Source organism: Lepus europaeus, chromosome 19 (genome assembly GCF_033115175.1).
Source record: "Lepus europaeus isolate LE1 chromosome 19, mLepTim1.pri, whole genome shotgun sequence".
Lineage (NCBI taxonomy): Eukaryota > Metazoa > Chordata > Mammalia > Lagomorpha > Leporidae > Lepus > Lepus europaeus.
In genome coordinates, this window is record NC_084845.1 from 14,941,556 (window position 1) to 14,954,763 (window position 13,208).

Sequence of the window (13,208 nt, forward strand, 5' to 3'; positions counted from 1 at the left end):
TTTGCCTCGTGGCTGGGATGCTGAGCCGAGCGGCTCAGGCGGGGCGGTGCAGGGCGCGGTGCTGCGCGTAGGCGTCGGGCCGCGAGCTGGTGAAGCCGCAGTCCTCGCACACGTGCAGCTTCTCGCGGCGCTCGCGGTAGGCGTAGCTGGCTGGCTGCCCGTGCACCTTGGCGAGGTGAGCTTCGAGGGAGCAGCGCTGGGTAAATGCCTTCCCACAGGCTCCGCAGCGGAATGGCCGGATCCCTGTGCGGACGGGCAGCAGAGGGGGACCGTGGCCTCCAGACCAGGATGCCTGCCAGTCGCCTTCTGCTGCCCCCAGGCAGGGCACGCGGGGGCCGGACCGTGTGACCTCACCCCCCTCCCCCACCAGTGTGCCCTCCCCTAGGGGGTTCCTTACACCCCTCCCATCCGGGCCCCAAGTCCTGTCAGCAGCACCTGTCTTCCTGCACCCGGCACCTCCCTCTGTGTCACTCTGCCCCGCCTGGGCCCGCCAGCCCCGCTCTGTCCTCGCTGTGGCTCACCAGTGTGAGTCCTCATGTGGCGCTTGAGGTCGAAGGCGTCGTGGAAGCCTTTGCCACAGCAGCGGCACACGTGGCGGCGGGCTGGGCTGTGGCACTTGAGGTGGCGCGTCAGCATGCGTTGCAGCGGGAAGGCCTTGGGGCAGAGCGGGCAGCCGAGTGTCCCGGGGCCCCTGGGAGCAGAGGCCAGGGTGCCCTGTGCGGGCTTCCAGGGGGACACGGGTTAGCAAACCCCTGGCTGGACCCTCCTCACCCTTTGTTCCTGCACAAACATGTATTGATGGAGTGCCTGGAGCTTGGGGTTAGTGTGTGCGCGTGTCACCCGCTCTGCACGCCTCCTCTTGGCCAACCCCCATGGCGCTTACCGTAACTGTCTATTTCTCCCTCGCAAGTACCATTATCCTCTATACTTCCATGCCCCGATAGAGTAAAAGCTCCATACGGGAGTGAGTTTTTGTCTTCCCGATAAATACACCATGCCTGGAATGGCGCCTGGTTCTCAGCGACCACTGAAATGTTTAACACCTGCTGCACTTGAACCATGCTTCTGGCTGAACATCAGCCCCAGACATCTGAGGATCAGAGAGATGGTGCCTCCTGCCTGAAGATGCACAGCCGGGTCCCTCCCCGTGGACCCACTGTCCACCCGTCTGCATTCCGGCAAATGCTGAACCAGCCTTGGCCGGTGTTGACAGCAAATCGCCACCTCCTCTGCTTGGATCCTGCTCTGCCCTACTGGACACTGGACGGAGATGTCCCCTGGGACAGAGGCTGTGACTACCTCACCGCCCCGCCCCCACAGTGGGAAGACAGGGCTTGGGATACGACCTTCCAGCGAGCTCACTACTAGAGAAGCAGTGGGAGAGCCACGGGTGGGCCGGGGAGTGAGGGGCAGGGGCTGTCAGCACCGGGTGAGGCTGAGAGTGGGCGGGAGGAAACCGAGTCCGATGCTGGGGGCCAGCTGCAGACTCACCGCTGCCCAGGAATCCCCGGGGCTGGAGGACTGGGGTGTGGGTGGCCCACCCCGGCTGCTGCAGGCTGAGGAGAGAAGCCAGATGGTGATGCTTTGCGTCTCCCCTGCCCCTCACCTCCAGGCCCAGTGAGGGGCCCACCTGGGATGTAGGCATCTCCCCGGAGCTGGTCAGGCAGGTGGCCCCAGTTGGGTGGTTGCGGGCGCCGACTCCTGACCAGGAAGGCTCGGGGCATCACCTCGGGAATGGTGCGATGGCTCCACACACATGCACAGGGCTGCCCCCTGCACCTGCTGTTGGCCCTCAGCTCCCAAGAGGACTATCCCAGGTGGGAAGGGAGGGGGAAGCGCGGAGGAGACTCGTTCTCTTCATGCAAATTTTGTGACAAGACCAGGGAGCAGCCCAAGCTGGCTCCAGTTACCTCTGCCCTGGGCCAGCCACTCCTCTCTTAGGCCAAGTTCCTGCAGGACCTCTCAGCCTCCAGGGGCAGATAAGCACTGGGACCCCCCCCCCCCAAGGAGGGTCAAGCAAGGGGCAGTGGGGAAAGGAGACATGGCCCAGGGGGGGTGAGCGTCCCCATGGAGTTAAGGCAAGGGACTTCGGGCTCTGTTTGCCAGGCAAATCAGTCACTACCGGACATCCAGCAGCCTGCTTGGCTATTCAAATCCAGCAGCTGTCTGGGGAAGGAGGGGCCAGGGCAGTGCAGGGACAGTGGGTCCACGGGGAGGGACCTGGCTGTGCATCTTCAGGCAGGAGGCGCCATCTCTCTGATCCTCAGATGTCTGGGGCTGATGTTCAGCCAGAAGCATAGTTCAAGTGCAGCAGGTGTTAAAATTAGGTTAATAGCCTGACCCTTAGTGACTCCTGGGACACCACTCTTCCCATCTCCCATAGTCTGGAAAGTAAAGGAAGTCGGTCTCCTGACTGCCAGGGCTCCTGCGATCCTACCCCAGCGCTCTGGCCAGGTTTTCTAGATTGGTCATTATCTCTTAACTAGGGTTACGGATCTGGAACACTCCCAGGTAGTTATTTTATCTCATTTCTTTACCCAACAATGTTTTCTTTTTAAGATTTTTATTTATTTCAAAGAGTTACAGAGAGGCAGAGGCAGAGAAAAAGAAGTCTTCCATCTGCTGGTTCACTCCCCAAATGGCCACAATGGCCACAATGGCCAGAACTGGATCAATTCGAAGCCAGGAGCCAGGATCTTTTTCCAGGTCTCCCATGTGGGTGCAGGGGTCCAGGCACTTGGGCCATCTTCCTCTGCTTTCCCAGGCCACAGCAGAGAGCTGGATCATAAGAAGAGCAGCTGGGACTTGAACCGACGCCCATATGGGACGCTGGCGCCGCAGGTGGAGACTTAACCTACTATGCCACAGCACAGGCCCCATACCCAGCAATATTCTAAGCTCCAACTACAGGCCAGGCTTAACTCAGCACTGAAAATGAATACCCAAGTCCAAAGGAAAGACAATGGCAACCCAGAATGATCAACAGTGAACGGGAAGGGGCTGGCATTGTGGCACAGCGGGTAAGGCCCCCACCCGTGACACCAGCATCCCATGAGCACCAGTTAGAGCCCAAGCTGTTCTATTTCCAATCCAACTCCCTGCTAATGCGTCTGGGAAAGCAGCGCGAGATGGCCCTAGTGCTTGGGACCCTGCCACCCACGTGGGAGACCCAGATGGACTTCCTGGCTCCTGGCTTCAGCCTGGCCCAGGCCCAGCCATTGCAGCCATTTGGGAAGTGAGACGGCAGATGGAAGCGTTCTCTCTTTGTTAACTCTGCCTTTCAAATTTTTTTTTTTTTTAAGATTTATTTTATTTATTTGACAGTTACAGAGCAAAAGAGGCAGAGAGAGAGAGGTCTTTCATCCGCTGGTTCATTCCCCAGATGGCTGCAACAGCTGGAGCTGTCCCAATTCAAAGCCAGGAGCTTCTTCTGGGTCTCCCGTGAAGGCACAGGGGCGCAAGGACTTGGGCCATCTTCTACTGCTTTCTCAGGCCACAGCAGAGAGCTGGATCAGAAGAGGAGCAGCCGGGACTCGAACTGGTGCCCATATGGGATGCTGGCACTGCAGGCAGCAGCTTTACGCCCTATGCCACAGCGCCAGCCCCTGCCTTTCAATCTTGAAGCAAGAAGACATGAGTTTAGGTCAAAGGGGAGGGTATTCAGGTGGAGGGAACAGAGTCTTGGCGGTGAGAGAGGGAGCATTTCTTCGCTTCCCTCCGTTCCCTGAGAATCAGTGCCGCTGACCCGAGCCAGGAAGCTAAGGGACGCAGTGCTGATACAGAACAGGCTGAGACACTTCCCACTCACTGGTTTGTACTCAAAGTCCACGTGAGAAGGCCGCGGCCTCCATGCAGCCAGAGGACGGCTAGGCAGCGCCCTGGCCTCAGCGGGCCCATCCGTAACTGGGGGTCAAATGGGGGCCCTGCACCCCGGAGCTGTCCTGGCAGATGCTGGTGTGAAGGGAGAGCCTGGCCAGCATGCTGGGAGACTGTGTCCTCAGGTGTCCCGTCCCCATGCCCACCAGCACGTCTCTGGGGGTCACTGGTGCTGGGTGTCATTTGCCCCCAGACGCCTGTTCTGTCCTGCCCTACTCCAGGGCCTGGACCTGGTGGGCTGTGTGACCAGGGCTCTGGTACCCTCTGGCTTCTGGTAGGAGTTGGACGACAGGGCAGTAACAAGCTCAGGGTGTTGAGTCCCCAGCTCCCCCTAGTGGGGCTGCCAGAGCCAAAGCTCCTCTCTCAGGGCCCTGCCTTTCTGGTTTTCGCTTTGCACCTGTGGCCCAGGGTGGTTAAGAGCCCAGCTCTGGTACCAGTCCCGGGGAAGTCAGCAGGGACTGTACCGGCCTGGTGATTCCCTAGTCCTGCCCACTGCTTTGCAAGCTTCTCCCTGGAACACAGGCACGCTCATCTCCCTGCTGGCGCTCTGCGGGGCCCAGGTGGCAAGCACGCTCTCCAACCCCCGCAGTGCTGACTCCCAGGGGTCTGAGCACGCTCAGGGCTGAGGAGCTTGGCTTTGAGGAGGGCAGCACCACACTCGCTGCATCCTGGCTACCAGCCCTGCTCCCTTCTGCTCCAGAACCCAGCCCTGGGCAGCAGAAACACGCCCTGGGCAGCAGAGGGTCCCACGGCAAAGCGCCAAGGCCTCTGGGAAGACTTTTCCCACCACCATGGTGGGTGCCCTGCTTCATGCCTTTGCTCCTAGTTGGGTGAGGTTGCGCTGCTGGGTGCCACAGCAGCCATGTTGTAATTGTGAGGCTGTAAACTAAGAGGCACAATCGTCCCTGCAGCTTGGGCCTCCTGGAGGCAGGCCTTTGCTACTCAGAGCTGAAGGCTTGACTATGGGGGGGGGGATAATTCCCTGAGGGACAGAGGTTCAAGGGGTTCTCCTGGGTGCCCACTAGGCAGGCGCTCTCCAGCCTTGTGGGAGGGGTCTGTGGGCCTGCAGGGAGCCTGCCTGCAAATTCTACGCCACCTGGGCTTCCCTGGGGCCACGAGAGGGAGACTTGAGAAATAAGTAATATTGCACAGTTCCCCAAAGACCAAGAACAGAATTTCATTTGGGAAAACTTGTGGATATCCCTTGGGTTTAAATGCCAATAAACAGGGCCGTGCCCAGTGGGACCCCATGACTCCCCTCACTCCCTCCAGGCTGGCTTTGCTCTTCTTTCCACACGTCAAGTTTGACCCCTCCACAGGGCCTTTGCACTGGCTGTCCTGTCTGCCTGGACATATTCCCAAGACGTCCTGTCAACCCTCAGCTCCAGTGTCACTGGCAGGGTCCCCTCCGCCTCCTGACCAGCACAGTGAATCTCCCTGGCCTGCCTACACCTACAGGGCTCTAATTCCCAGGTGAGGCTGCTCTCTAGAAGGTGCCATGAGGGTACACTTTGGCCCCTAAGGGGTAGAAGTGACAGCCCCCTGGGGGCCGGTAGTTCTGAGCAACTGCATGATTGGCCCTGATGTGTTCATGTCATCATGACACAAGGCCCAGCTGTGCCCCCAGGCCAACAGGTGTCTCAGCTCTGGGCCGGGACACAGCTGGGCCACCGAACAGATAAGAGCGGAGCTCACAGATCACACAGCAAGCTGGGGGGGGGGGAGCACCTGCCCCTGTCGGCGTCCCTTGTGTAGGGACTTGGTCACAAACCCACTTTCTCAGCAGACACACCATGTGGCAGGACGCCTGCTGCCTAGGGGAGCTGGCGCCAGTGCTGGGAGTTCACGGGATGAGGCTGGACGCAGCCTTCCTGCTGAGGTCAGAGTTACTGGTCCCAGCTGCGGGATGGCCTGGGCCTCCAGCCGGACTGTCCAGTGGACGAGAGCCTGGCCCAGGGGCCTGAGCCACTGATGGGGTGATCCATGTGCTGGGGGCCAGGCTGGGTGCATGCAGGTGACCGCAGGGGCTCCCGTGGGTTCCAAGCAAGATGGGCTGGCCCCTCCTTGGGGGACAGACCACACACGATCACCTACCCCTCCAGCAGCAGCCCCATGGGTTGGGGCTGGGTGAGGTGGGAGGCCAGGCCCTGGGGCAAACGTGGGTCTCCTGGGCTGGGGATCCTGAACACAGCTCTCTACATTTGTGGATGGGCCAGGGTAGGCACTACAAACTACTGCTCCAAGCCTGTCAGTTTAATTCTTAAAATACCTATTTCTTCAAACACGGCAGAGGTGTGGGGGAGGGGGTGCTGCCGGCCCTCAGTCCCCCCGCGCCTTCCTCCGCACAGCCTGTACCAGCAGTTCCGAGTAGTGTTCCAGCAGGGCGTGCAAGTCTGGGCTGGCCAGGGGGCACAGCGGGGGTGGGGAGGGGGGCGCTGGGCTGGGCAGGGCCTGGGCGGGGCTCACGTCGGTCCCAACTAGCCAGTCGGTGGCCTCCAGTTGGCTGTGGATCCAAAGGAAGGTGGACGCCAGCTCGGTCTGTGCCTGCTGCTGCTCGGCCCCCATCTGGTTGCTGGAGACCAACTGCAAGGGACGCCGATCGGGTCAGGGCCCACCCAGGCCAGGCGGGCCCAAGGGACCCCCTTCACCCCTTTCCCTGCCTCGGGCCTGGCTCACCGTGTGGTAAAGGCCCAGGGCTTCTTGGAAGGCAGTCTGCAGCCTACGCACAACACTCCCCACGCTGCTGAGCTCCAGGGGCACTGGGGGCGGGACTTCAGCCGGCAGCCCCAGCTCCCCCCAGTGGCCAGGGCTGCCGCGGATCAGGCTGAGTGCACCTGAGGGTGGAGAGGAAGAACAGGCCAGGCATTTGTACTTCCTGGCCGGCTGCAGAGGGGTCTGGGGGCTGGGCCGACTCTGACAGCGGTCCGCAGCACACCTTCCCGCCCCAAGGCCCCTGCCTCCCCTCTGTTTCTCTATGTTTCTTCTGTGGCCGTATCACTTTGTGATGCAAGTGACACTCTGGTTCTGCCTGGGCGTTGCCCCTAGCTACGGTGTCATTTACCACCATGTCCCCAATGCCTGACATACGTGAAGTGCTCATTAAATATTTAAGTAAATCCGCAAAGGAACGCATGGCACCAGTCCTGGGCCAGAGCAAGTGTCCACCTCTGGCGCTGAGCTTAGGGGACTGCCCCATGTGGTACTCACCAGGGGTGGGCTCCAGGAAGGAAGCAGTGCAACTAGGGACTCCAGGCCTGGCCTCTGGAAACTGGGGGCTGTTGGGGTGGGCAGGAGAGTTGAGGGGCTCAGGGGCTGGGAGCCTTGTGAGAAAGGCAGAGTGGTGGGGCCTTGGGATGTTATTATCCATGGAGCTGGGGGCTGGGAAACTGGGTGCTGGGACCGTGACACAGGGCTGGGCTTCCGTGGGCTCCTGGGACCAGACACATGTGGGTGACTCCAGAGGGGGTGGGGACAACAGGAGCCTGTCACAGACACTTGGCAGGGTCAGTCTCAGGTTGGCCCGGGCCTCGTGGTTGCCCCGGGAGGGGAGGGTGGGCCCCTGGCTCTCACTGCCAGAATTGGGTGTCGCTGTGGCGGTGGTGGGGTGGAGCTCCTGGCCCAGGGAGGCCAGCTCCCCCACAGATGAGGGCCTTCTGAGGGGCCTGGCCAGCTCAGCCACGACAGAGCCTTCACCGTCCTCCAGGGAGCTGCTGCGTGACATCTTGGCACGGAAGCTGGCAGTGGCCTCCATGTAGGAGCAGGTGGAGGGGGTATGGACACCCGGAGCCAGGCCGGGGGGAGGTACGGATGTGGGTGTCGGCGGCTTCCTGTCTGCGGGAGGCACTGGGGAGGAAGGGACACGGGGTGCCGGGCAGGTGAGGCAGGAGGCTGAAAAGGAAGTAGATGGTGCCGCTCAGCCCCCAGCCGCAGAGCGCGTGGACAGCAACCCCTCAGGGTGCTGACAGGGTCTGAATGCAGCCCCCGCCCAGCGGCTCCCCAGGGCTGTCCCTGCGGGGCTGGGGGCACTCACTCCGTGGGCACCAGGCCTCTGAGGTCTCCGCAGCCTTCTCCCCACAGTGGACCTGCGAGTGGAGCTCTGAGGTGAGGACGGGCTCCTGGCTCTGAGCTCTGAGCCCCGGGCCCCGGAGGAAGGCGGCTCCAGTACTCACCGTGCTCCCCTCCGGGGAGGCGTAGCCAGCACCTGCTCGCAGGGGCTCGGCTCCGGGCTGGCTCCCCCTGCTGTCCGTGGGCTTCACCTCAGGAGACTTCGCCAGGTGGCGGGGCAGCAGGGCAGGGAAGGCCTGGGCCAGCCTGCGGGGAGGGAAGCAGCTGGGCGGGGCCGCTCCCCCAGCCTGTCCCGGCCGCGGGGCTGGGGAGTTCCGCCCTCCTACCTGGGTGGCTTCTGGAGGCGTGAGAGGAACTGGGCCGAGATGCTCAGCCGGGGGTTGAGGAAGAAGTCCTCGGCCTCAGGGACGTTTGCGTCCCCCAGGGAGCCGCGGAAGAGCTCTAGGGGCGATGCCCAGGGCGCTCTCAGGGTTGCTGCACTCACAGGCTGGCAGGCCCGCCCCACAAGCCTCCACAGGAACCCAGCTGGGCAAAGGCAGTGGCGGGAGGAGCTGTGCGGCCCTCCCGCCCCAGCCTCGCCAGCCTCACCAGCCTCGCCCGCCCCGCCTGGGACAGGCCTGCCCCAGCCGCCCACACGCGCCCGGGCGGGGCTCAGAGCGGGCGGCCCTACCTTCAGGATGGGCGTCAGTGAGGGTCTCGAAGTGGTGGCGCAGGAACTTCTCCTGCTCAGGGGTCTGGGGCAGGGAGCTGCTGGGCACGCCGGGCCCCTCGGGCCGGGGCAGCTCTTCCTCCGAGGGGCCTGGGCAGCCTGGGAGAGCGACGGAGGAGGACGAGGCGGGAAGAGAGGCTGTCACATGAGTCATGGCAGACGCCACTCAATAATGGAGAAAGCGGGACTCGCCCCGCCCTCGCCCTCGCCACCATCCGGCCGAGGCACCTGAGGCTCAGTGGGCGCAGGCCAGGGCTGCCTGTGCCCACCCCTCAGCCGGGCCCAGGCCCTGGCCTTCCCTCTGTGGCCCCTGCTCACCTCGTGAGTGGGGCATCGTTCCGGCACAGCAAGGCCCCGGCTCGGGCCGAGGAGGGGAGGCCTGGCCGCACTCCACGTCGCTGTCTGACTCCCCCGAGTCTGCGGGAGCAGAGCACAGGGTCAGAGGCCCCCAGCGCCCACACTGGGCGAGCCAGGGCACGTGGGCGTCGGTTTCCCCATCTGGAGAATGGGGACAGTGACAGCAGCCACCCCTGTTTTTCTGAGCCAGGGCAGCTGCGTGGCGAGGAGGGGGCAGAGCTGGGTCTCAGAGGGAATAAGGCTCCAGAACCCTCAGGCAATGGCAGGAACCACGTCTGTCTTCCGAGACTCTGACCTTTAGGGCAGGTGGGTCAAGGTCACCATCAGTACCCAGGAAGGAGTCTGCTGGCGGACAATCAGACTGTCAGAGGGTCCTTGCTTGCTCCACACTCACCCTCGGGTGGGCTCTGATCCTTCGAGCTGATGGAGGAGACCCTGAGGTAGGAGTCAGCGAGCTGGTCTCCAGGCCCTGCCTCGGCCTCCTTCTCGCAGGACTCACTGCAAGGCCATGCGGGTGGGGTGAGGAATGACTTACACTGGCGAGGAAACACCTGGCCCCACCCAGGGCCCCTGGGCACCCGCACCCTGCTCGACCACAAGCCCTCCCTTGGCTTCTCCCATCTCCCCCTATGCTCCCTTCCCGAGCTGCACCCCACCTGGAGCCAGCAAAACCAAGCCTGTAGTTTGACCCTTTCCTGTCCCATCCGGGCCTCAGCCCTCTCCCTCGGCTGTCTCCATGCCACAGGCCCCAGGGAGAGCCCTCTGTGTGCCTCTCTCCAACTACAGCTCCCTGCAGTGTGGAGGCCACTCACCTGTCTGTCCCCGGGACTGGCACCTCTGCCTCCAGGGAGTAGATGAAGAGCTCGCTGGCCTCCGCTGGCTCCCTCTGCGGTGGCAGGAAGGGGCGCTGCCCACAGCCGTCCTCGCGGGGGCTCTCTGACTGCGGGGGGAGGGGGCACAGCCTCCTGAGGCCGCTGTGCAGCCGGGCCTCTGCAGGCCACCCGGCGTTAGGCCAGCTAAGGCCTAGGAGGAAGGCTGCCCGCGGCCTCGACCTCGGACAGAGCCAGGACCTGTGCCAAGAGCCCTGCTCCCTGATCCCGTCCTGTGCTTCCCCTGCACTGTCGGCCCTATGGCTCTACCCTCTAAGAATCCATTTAGATGAAGTTCAAGAACAAGCAGACCAAGCCAAGGTGAGAGGTTGGAATACTGGCTACCTCGGGCGAGGGGAGGGGCACAAGGGGTCTCCTAGGAGGCAGAAAATACTCTGTTTTGACCGCGGTAGTCGATACATGGGAATCGCCCAGGGAATCCACCGAGCTCTGTGCCTCGTCGGCGCATTACTGCATGTGGACAAGGGGGCTTCAGAGAGGGCACAGAAATGTATATTATGAAAAAAGCTGCGCGTGGACTTCCTTTTTTTAATTTTTTTTTGCGCCCTAATCAACTTACTATTTAATTCCATTTGTCAACAAACTTTTGGAAGCATCCTTGTATTATACCATAATGAAGAAGAAAAACTACACAGTGCACTAAAAAAGTTCTGTTTGGAAAACAACAGAGCTACAGCTGCTGGGGCCCAGCCCTGCTCCTGGGGCTGCCTTCCTGCAGAAGCCCTCTGAGGCAAAGGAGAACCTAAAGCCCAGAGAGGCAAAGCCTCTTACTCCAGGTCACACAGCCAGGGCTCCATCGACTCAAATGCCCCTCGCTCAGATACAGAGGGGCTGGGCTGCTCCAAGGTCCAAGCTCTTAGACCCAAGGTACCTACTTCCTGAAGGCTCCTGGTCTATCCTGGGAAGTCTCACTGTGCAACAGACCTGGGGCTCCCCGTCCTGTCCTCTCCACACCTCTGGAGTCAAAGCAAGAGACCCCCTGGCCCCACGTCCTGGGTGGGCAGCTGTGTGCAGAAGCTGCAGGCAGAGCTGGGGTGGGCAGGCTCCGTACCTCGCTCAGCAGACCTGCCAGGTTCTGTGGCTCCACCGTGTCCAGAATGGAGTCGTCCAGGCTCTCAGCCTTCATGGGGGTAAAGTAGCAATCCAGCTCCCGTGCATCCAGGATCGTCTTGAGGGGCTCCGGGCCAGCCCGTTCCGCCCAGCGGCCGTGGGGCTGGTAGCTGCGCTTGGGGTGGAAGGCCGAGCCGTCCGGCACGTCGTCATCTCCTAGCTTGAGGGAAAGGGGAAGGTCAGGCAGCAGCCCTGCTCACCAGCTCCGGGGAGGAGCACGGACACTGCGCAGGACTCAGCCACCCGCAGACAACTTCAGGCTGAGCCGCACGCGCACCGCTCTGCATCTCTGCACGCGCGCTCAGCTGACGTCCAATCGGCTAGCGTGGAGAAAACTCCTGCTTTTGTCCCGGGCCTGCTCTTCCTAAAGGCTCCCCTGCCTCAGCCATCCTTTCCAGTTGCTGAGCCCCAAAGCTCAGGATCACCCCTCATTCCTCGCTTGTTCTGGACACCGTATTTCAGGTGAAAATCCTGTTAGCTCTGCCAGCCAAACACTTCCAGAACACGGGTGTGCTCGCTCTGGTCCTGCGAGTCCTCTACTCCTGCCAACACTCTACAGAGGATACAGGCTCTGGAGCCAGCCCACCCAGGGTCAATCTCACACCTGAGCCCTGGGTATGACTCTGGGCCTCAGCCTCCCCAGTGAGACGCGGGGCTAAGAAGACCCCTTACAGGGGCCGGTGCTGTGGATAGCGGGTTAAGCCACCATCTGCAATGCCGGTATCCCATATGGGGCACCGGTTCGAGTCCTGGCTACTCCTCTTCCAATCCAGCTCCCTGATAATGGCTTGGGAAAAGCAGTGGAAGATGACCCAAGCGCTTGGGCCCTGCACCCATTGGGAGACCCGGAAGAAGCTCCTGAGTCCTGGGTTTGGCCTTGCCCAGTCCTGGCTGTTGCAGCCATCGGGGGAGTGAACCGGCAGATGGAAGATCTCTGCCTCTCTTCTCTCTATATACCTCTTTCAAATAGACAAATAAATCATTAAAAAGAGAGAAGAGCCCTACTCGGTGAGGTGTAAATGGGCTGACCCAGTGAGAGGCTCAGCACCACGGAGCTGCCGAACATCATTCCCGCTGTTACCCGGGCTGGGCAGGGAAATGTCAGGGCCTGAGTGGGCAGAACCAGGTGCCCTGACCTGGCCCGCAGAGGGAGACTTCCCTGAGGAGCTGGCACCGAGGCCAGGACCTGAACTATGACATCGTTCCTGAAACAAACGCCAAACCTAGAGTGTGCCGCCAGCTTCTAACCCATCAGCTCCTAGCTGGCTCCTCACCAGGGCCAACAATCGTTCATTCAATCTTGGGGCCATCTTGGTCCTTCTCTCTCCCTCACAATCAGCTGTTCCCCTTGAAGTCCATCTAGAATCCCACCCTTTCTCTCTGCTGCTCCAGCCTCCGGCCTCTTTGCCTGGATGACAGCAGCAGCCTCCCACCCCCACTCCCCGCCCCAGCCCTCAGTGTTTGCCACCTACGGCCTCGGGACCTGTCAGCCCCGAGTTGGATCCAAGCCTCCGTTGGCCCCAGCTCATCCAGCGGCGCAGGGAGGAGTGGGGCAGGACGTCAGGGCGTGACCTGGGAGCTCACAGAGCTCTTCTCCCCACTCCGTCCCGGGGGCACCCCCAGCCTCCCTGCTCCTCCCGGAACGTTCTCTGTACAGTCCTGCCTCCTGGCCTCGGCAGTGCCCTGAGCTGCACGCCTCGCTTGTTCCAACTCCGCTCAGATGTCCTCCTCCCTCAAGACCCTTTCTTCTTCCCCTAAAACTGCCCTCCTCCACTCTGCTTCTCTGAGTTTTTCCTTCCACGGCATTGATGAGCTCCCAGCATGCCAAGCAGCGCTTATTTCCCACGACACTGTCCCTCTCCGACATCACAAGTAAGCCGTGAAGGGCGAGGCTGCCTGCCTTGCTCACTGCTCTATCCCTGAAAACCGGAACAGCATCGGCACTGCGCATGGGAACGGCATGAGCGCAGAGCCGTCCAGGCCGGCGCTGCAGGGCTGACGGCATGCTCCGGCCACGGAGAGACAGAGAGAGGGAACGACGATCCCAGAGGACAGCAAGGTGCAGGCAGGGCCCCTCCTCTGCCCGCCCCAGGCGGTCCACTCCCCAGGAGACTCACCAGCCGCTTTGCCCAAAGTGGCAGCTTGCCGTTCGTCAGCAGGCAGCGAGGATCTGGAGAGACACAAGGAATCCATGGGAGTAG

At 61.8% G+C, this 13,208-nt stretch overlaps 2 protein-coding genes across 3 annotated transcripts in view; both read right to left on the reverse strand.

Moving 5' to 3' along the window:
• Positions 1-34: 34 nt before the first annotated feature.
• Positions 35-1,761, reverse strand: OVOL3 (ovo like zinc finger 3). The gene is made up of 5 exons (XM_062177998.1): positions 1,631-1,761; positions 1,492-1,556; positions 1,044-1,046; positions 522-723; positions 35-243 (listed from the first exon to the last, which is right to left on the reverse strand). The coding sequence occupies exons 1-5, from the start codon at positions 1,722-1,724 to the stop codon at positions 35-37; spliced, it is 573 nt and encodes a 190-aa protein (XP_062033982.1). The 5' UTR covers positions 1,725-1,761.
• A 556-nt stretch (positions 1,762-2,317) lies between these two features.
• The window catches only part of WDR62 (WD repeat domain 62), a 41,683-nt gene continuing 30,792 nt past the window's right edge, over positions 2,318-13,208 (reverse strand). The window contains exons 21-32 of one of the 2 annotated variants that reach the window (XM_062177910.1): positions 13,125-13,177; positions 10,949-11,167; positions 9,820-9,947; positions 9,402-9,505; positions 8,969-9,067; positions 8,612-8,749; positions 8,268-8,382; positions 8,046-8,187; positions 7,907-7,958; positions 7,084-7,764; positions 6,553-6,710; positions 2,318-6,459 (exon numbers count right to left, since the gene is read on the reverse strand). In XM_062177910.1, the coding sequence (XP_062033894.1) occupies positions 6,196-6,459; positions 6,553-6,710; positions 7,084-7,764; positions 7,907-7,958; positions 8,046-8,187; positions 8,268-8,382; positions 8,612-8,749; positions 8,969-9,067; positions 9,402-9,505; positions 9,820-9,947; positions 10,949-11,167; positions 13,125-13,177 (2,153 nt within the window). In that variant the 3' untranslated portion in view covers positions 2,318-6,195. Of the gene's footprint in view, positions 6,460-6,552; positions 6,711-7,083; positions 7,765-7,906; positions 7,959-8,045; positions 8,188-8,267; positions 8,383-8,611; positions 8,789-8,968; positions 9,068-9,401; positions 9,506-9,819; positions 9,948-10,948; positions 11,168-13,124; positions 13,178-13,208 lie in introns of both variants that reach the window. The other variant, XM_062177909.1, reaches the window with a different exon arrangement.

Coding starts and splice junctions, on each gene's coding strand:
- OVOL3 (XM_062177998.1), bottom strand. CDS start 1,724: ATGCCCCGAGCCTTCCTGGTCAGGAGTCGGCGCCCGCAACCACCCAAC. Junction 1,557..1,630: donor GGGAGATGCCTACATCCCAG/GTGGGCCCCTCA, acceptor TTCTCTCCTCAG/CCTGCAGCAGCCGGGGTGGG. Junction 244..521: donor CCACATGAGGACTCACACTG/GTGAGCCACAGC, acceptor CCGTCCGCACAG/GGATCCGGCCATTCCGCTGC.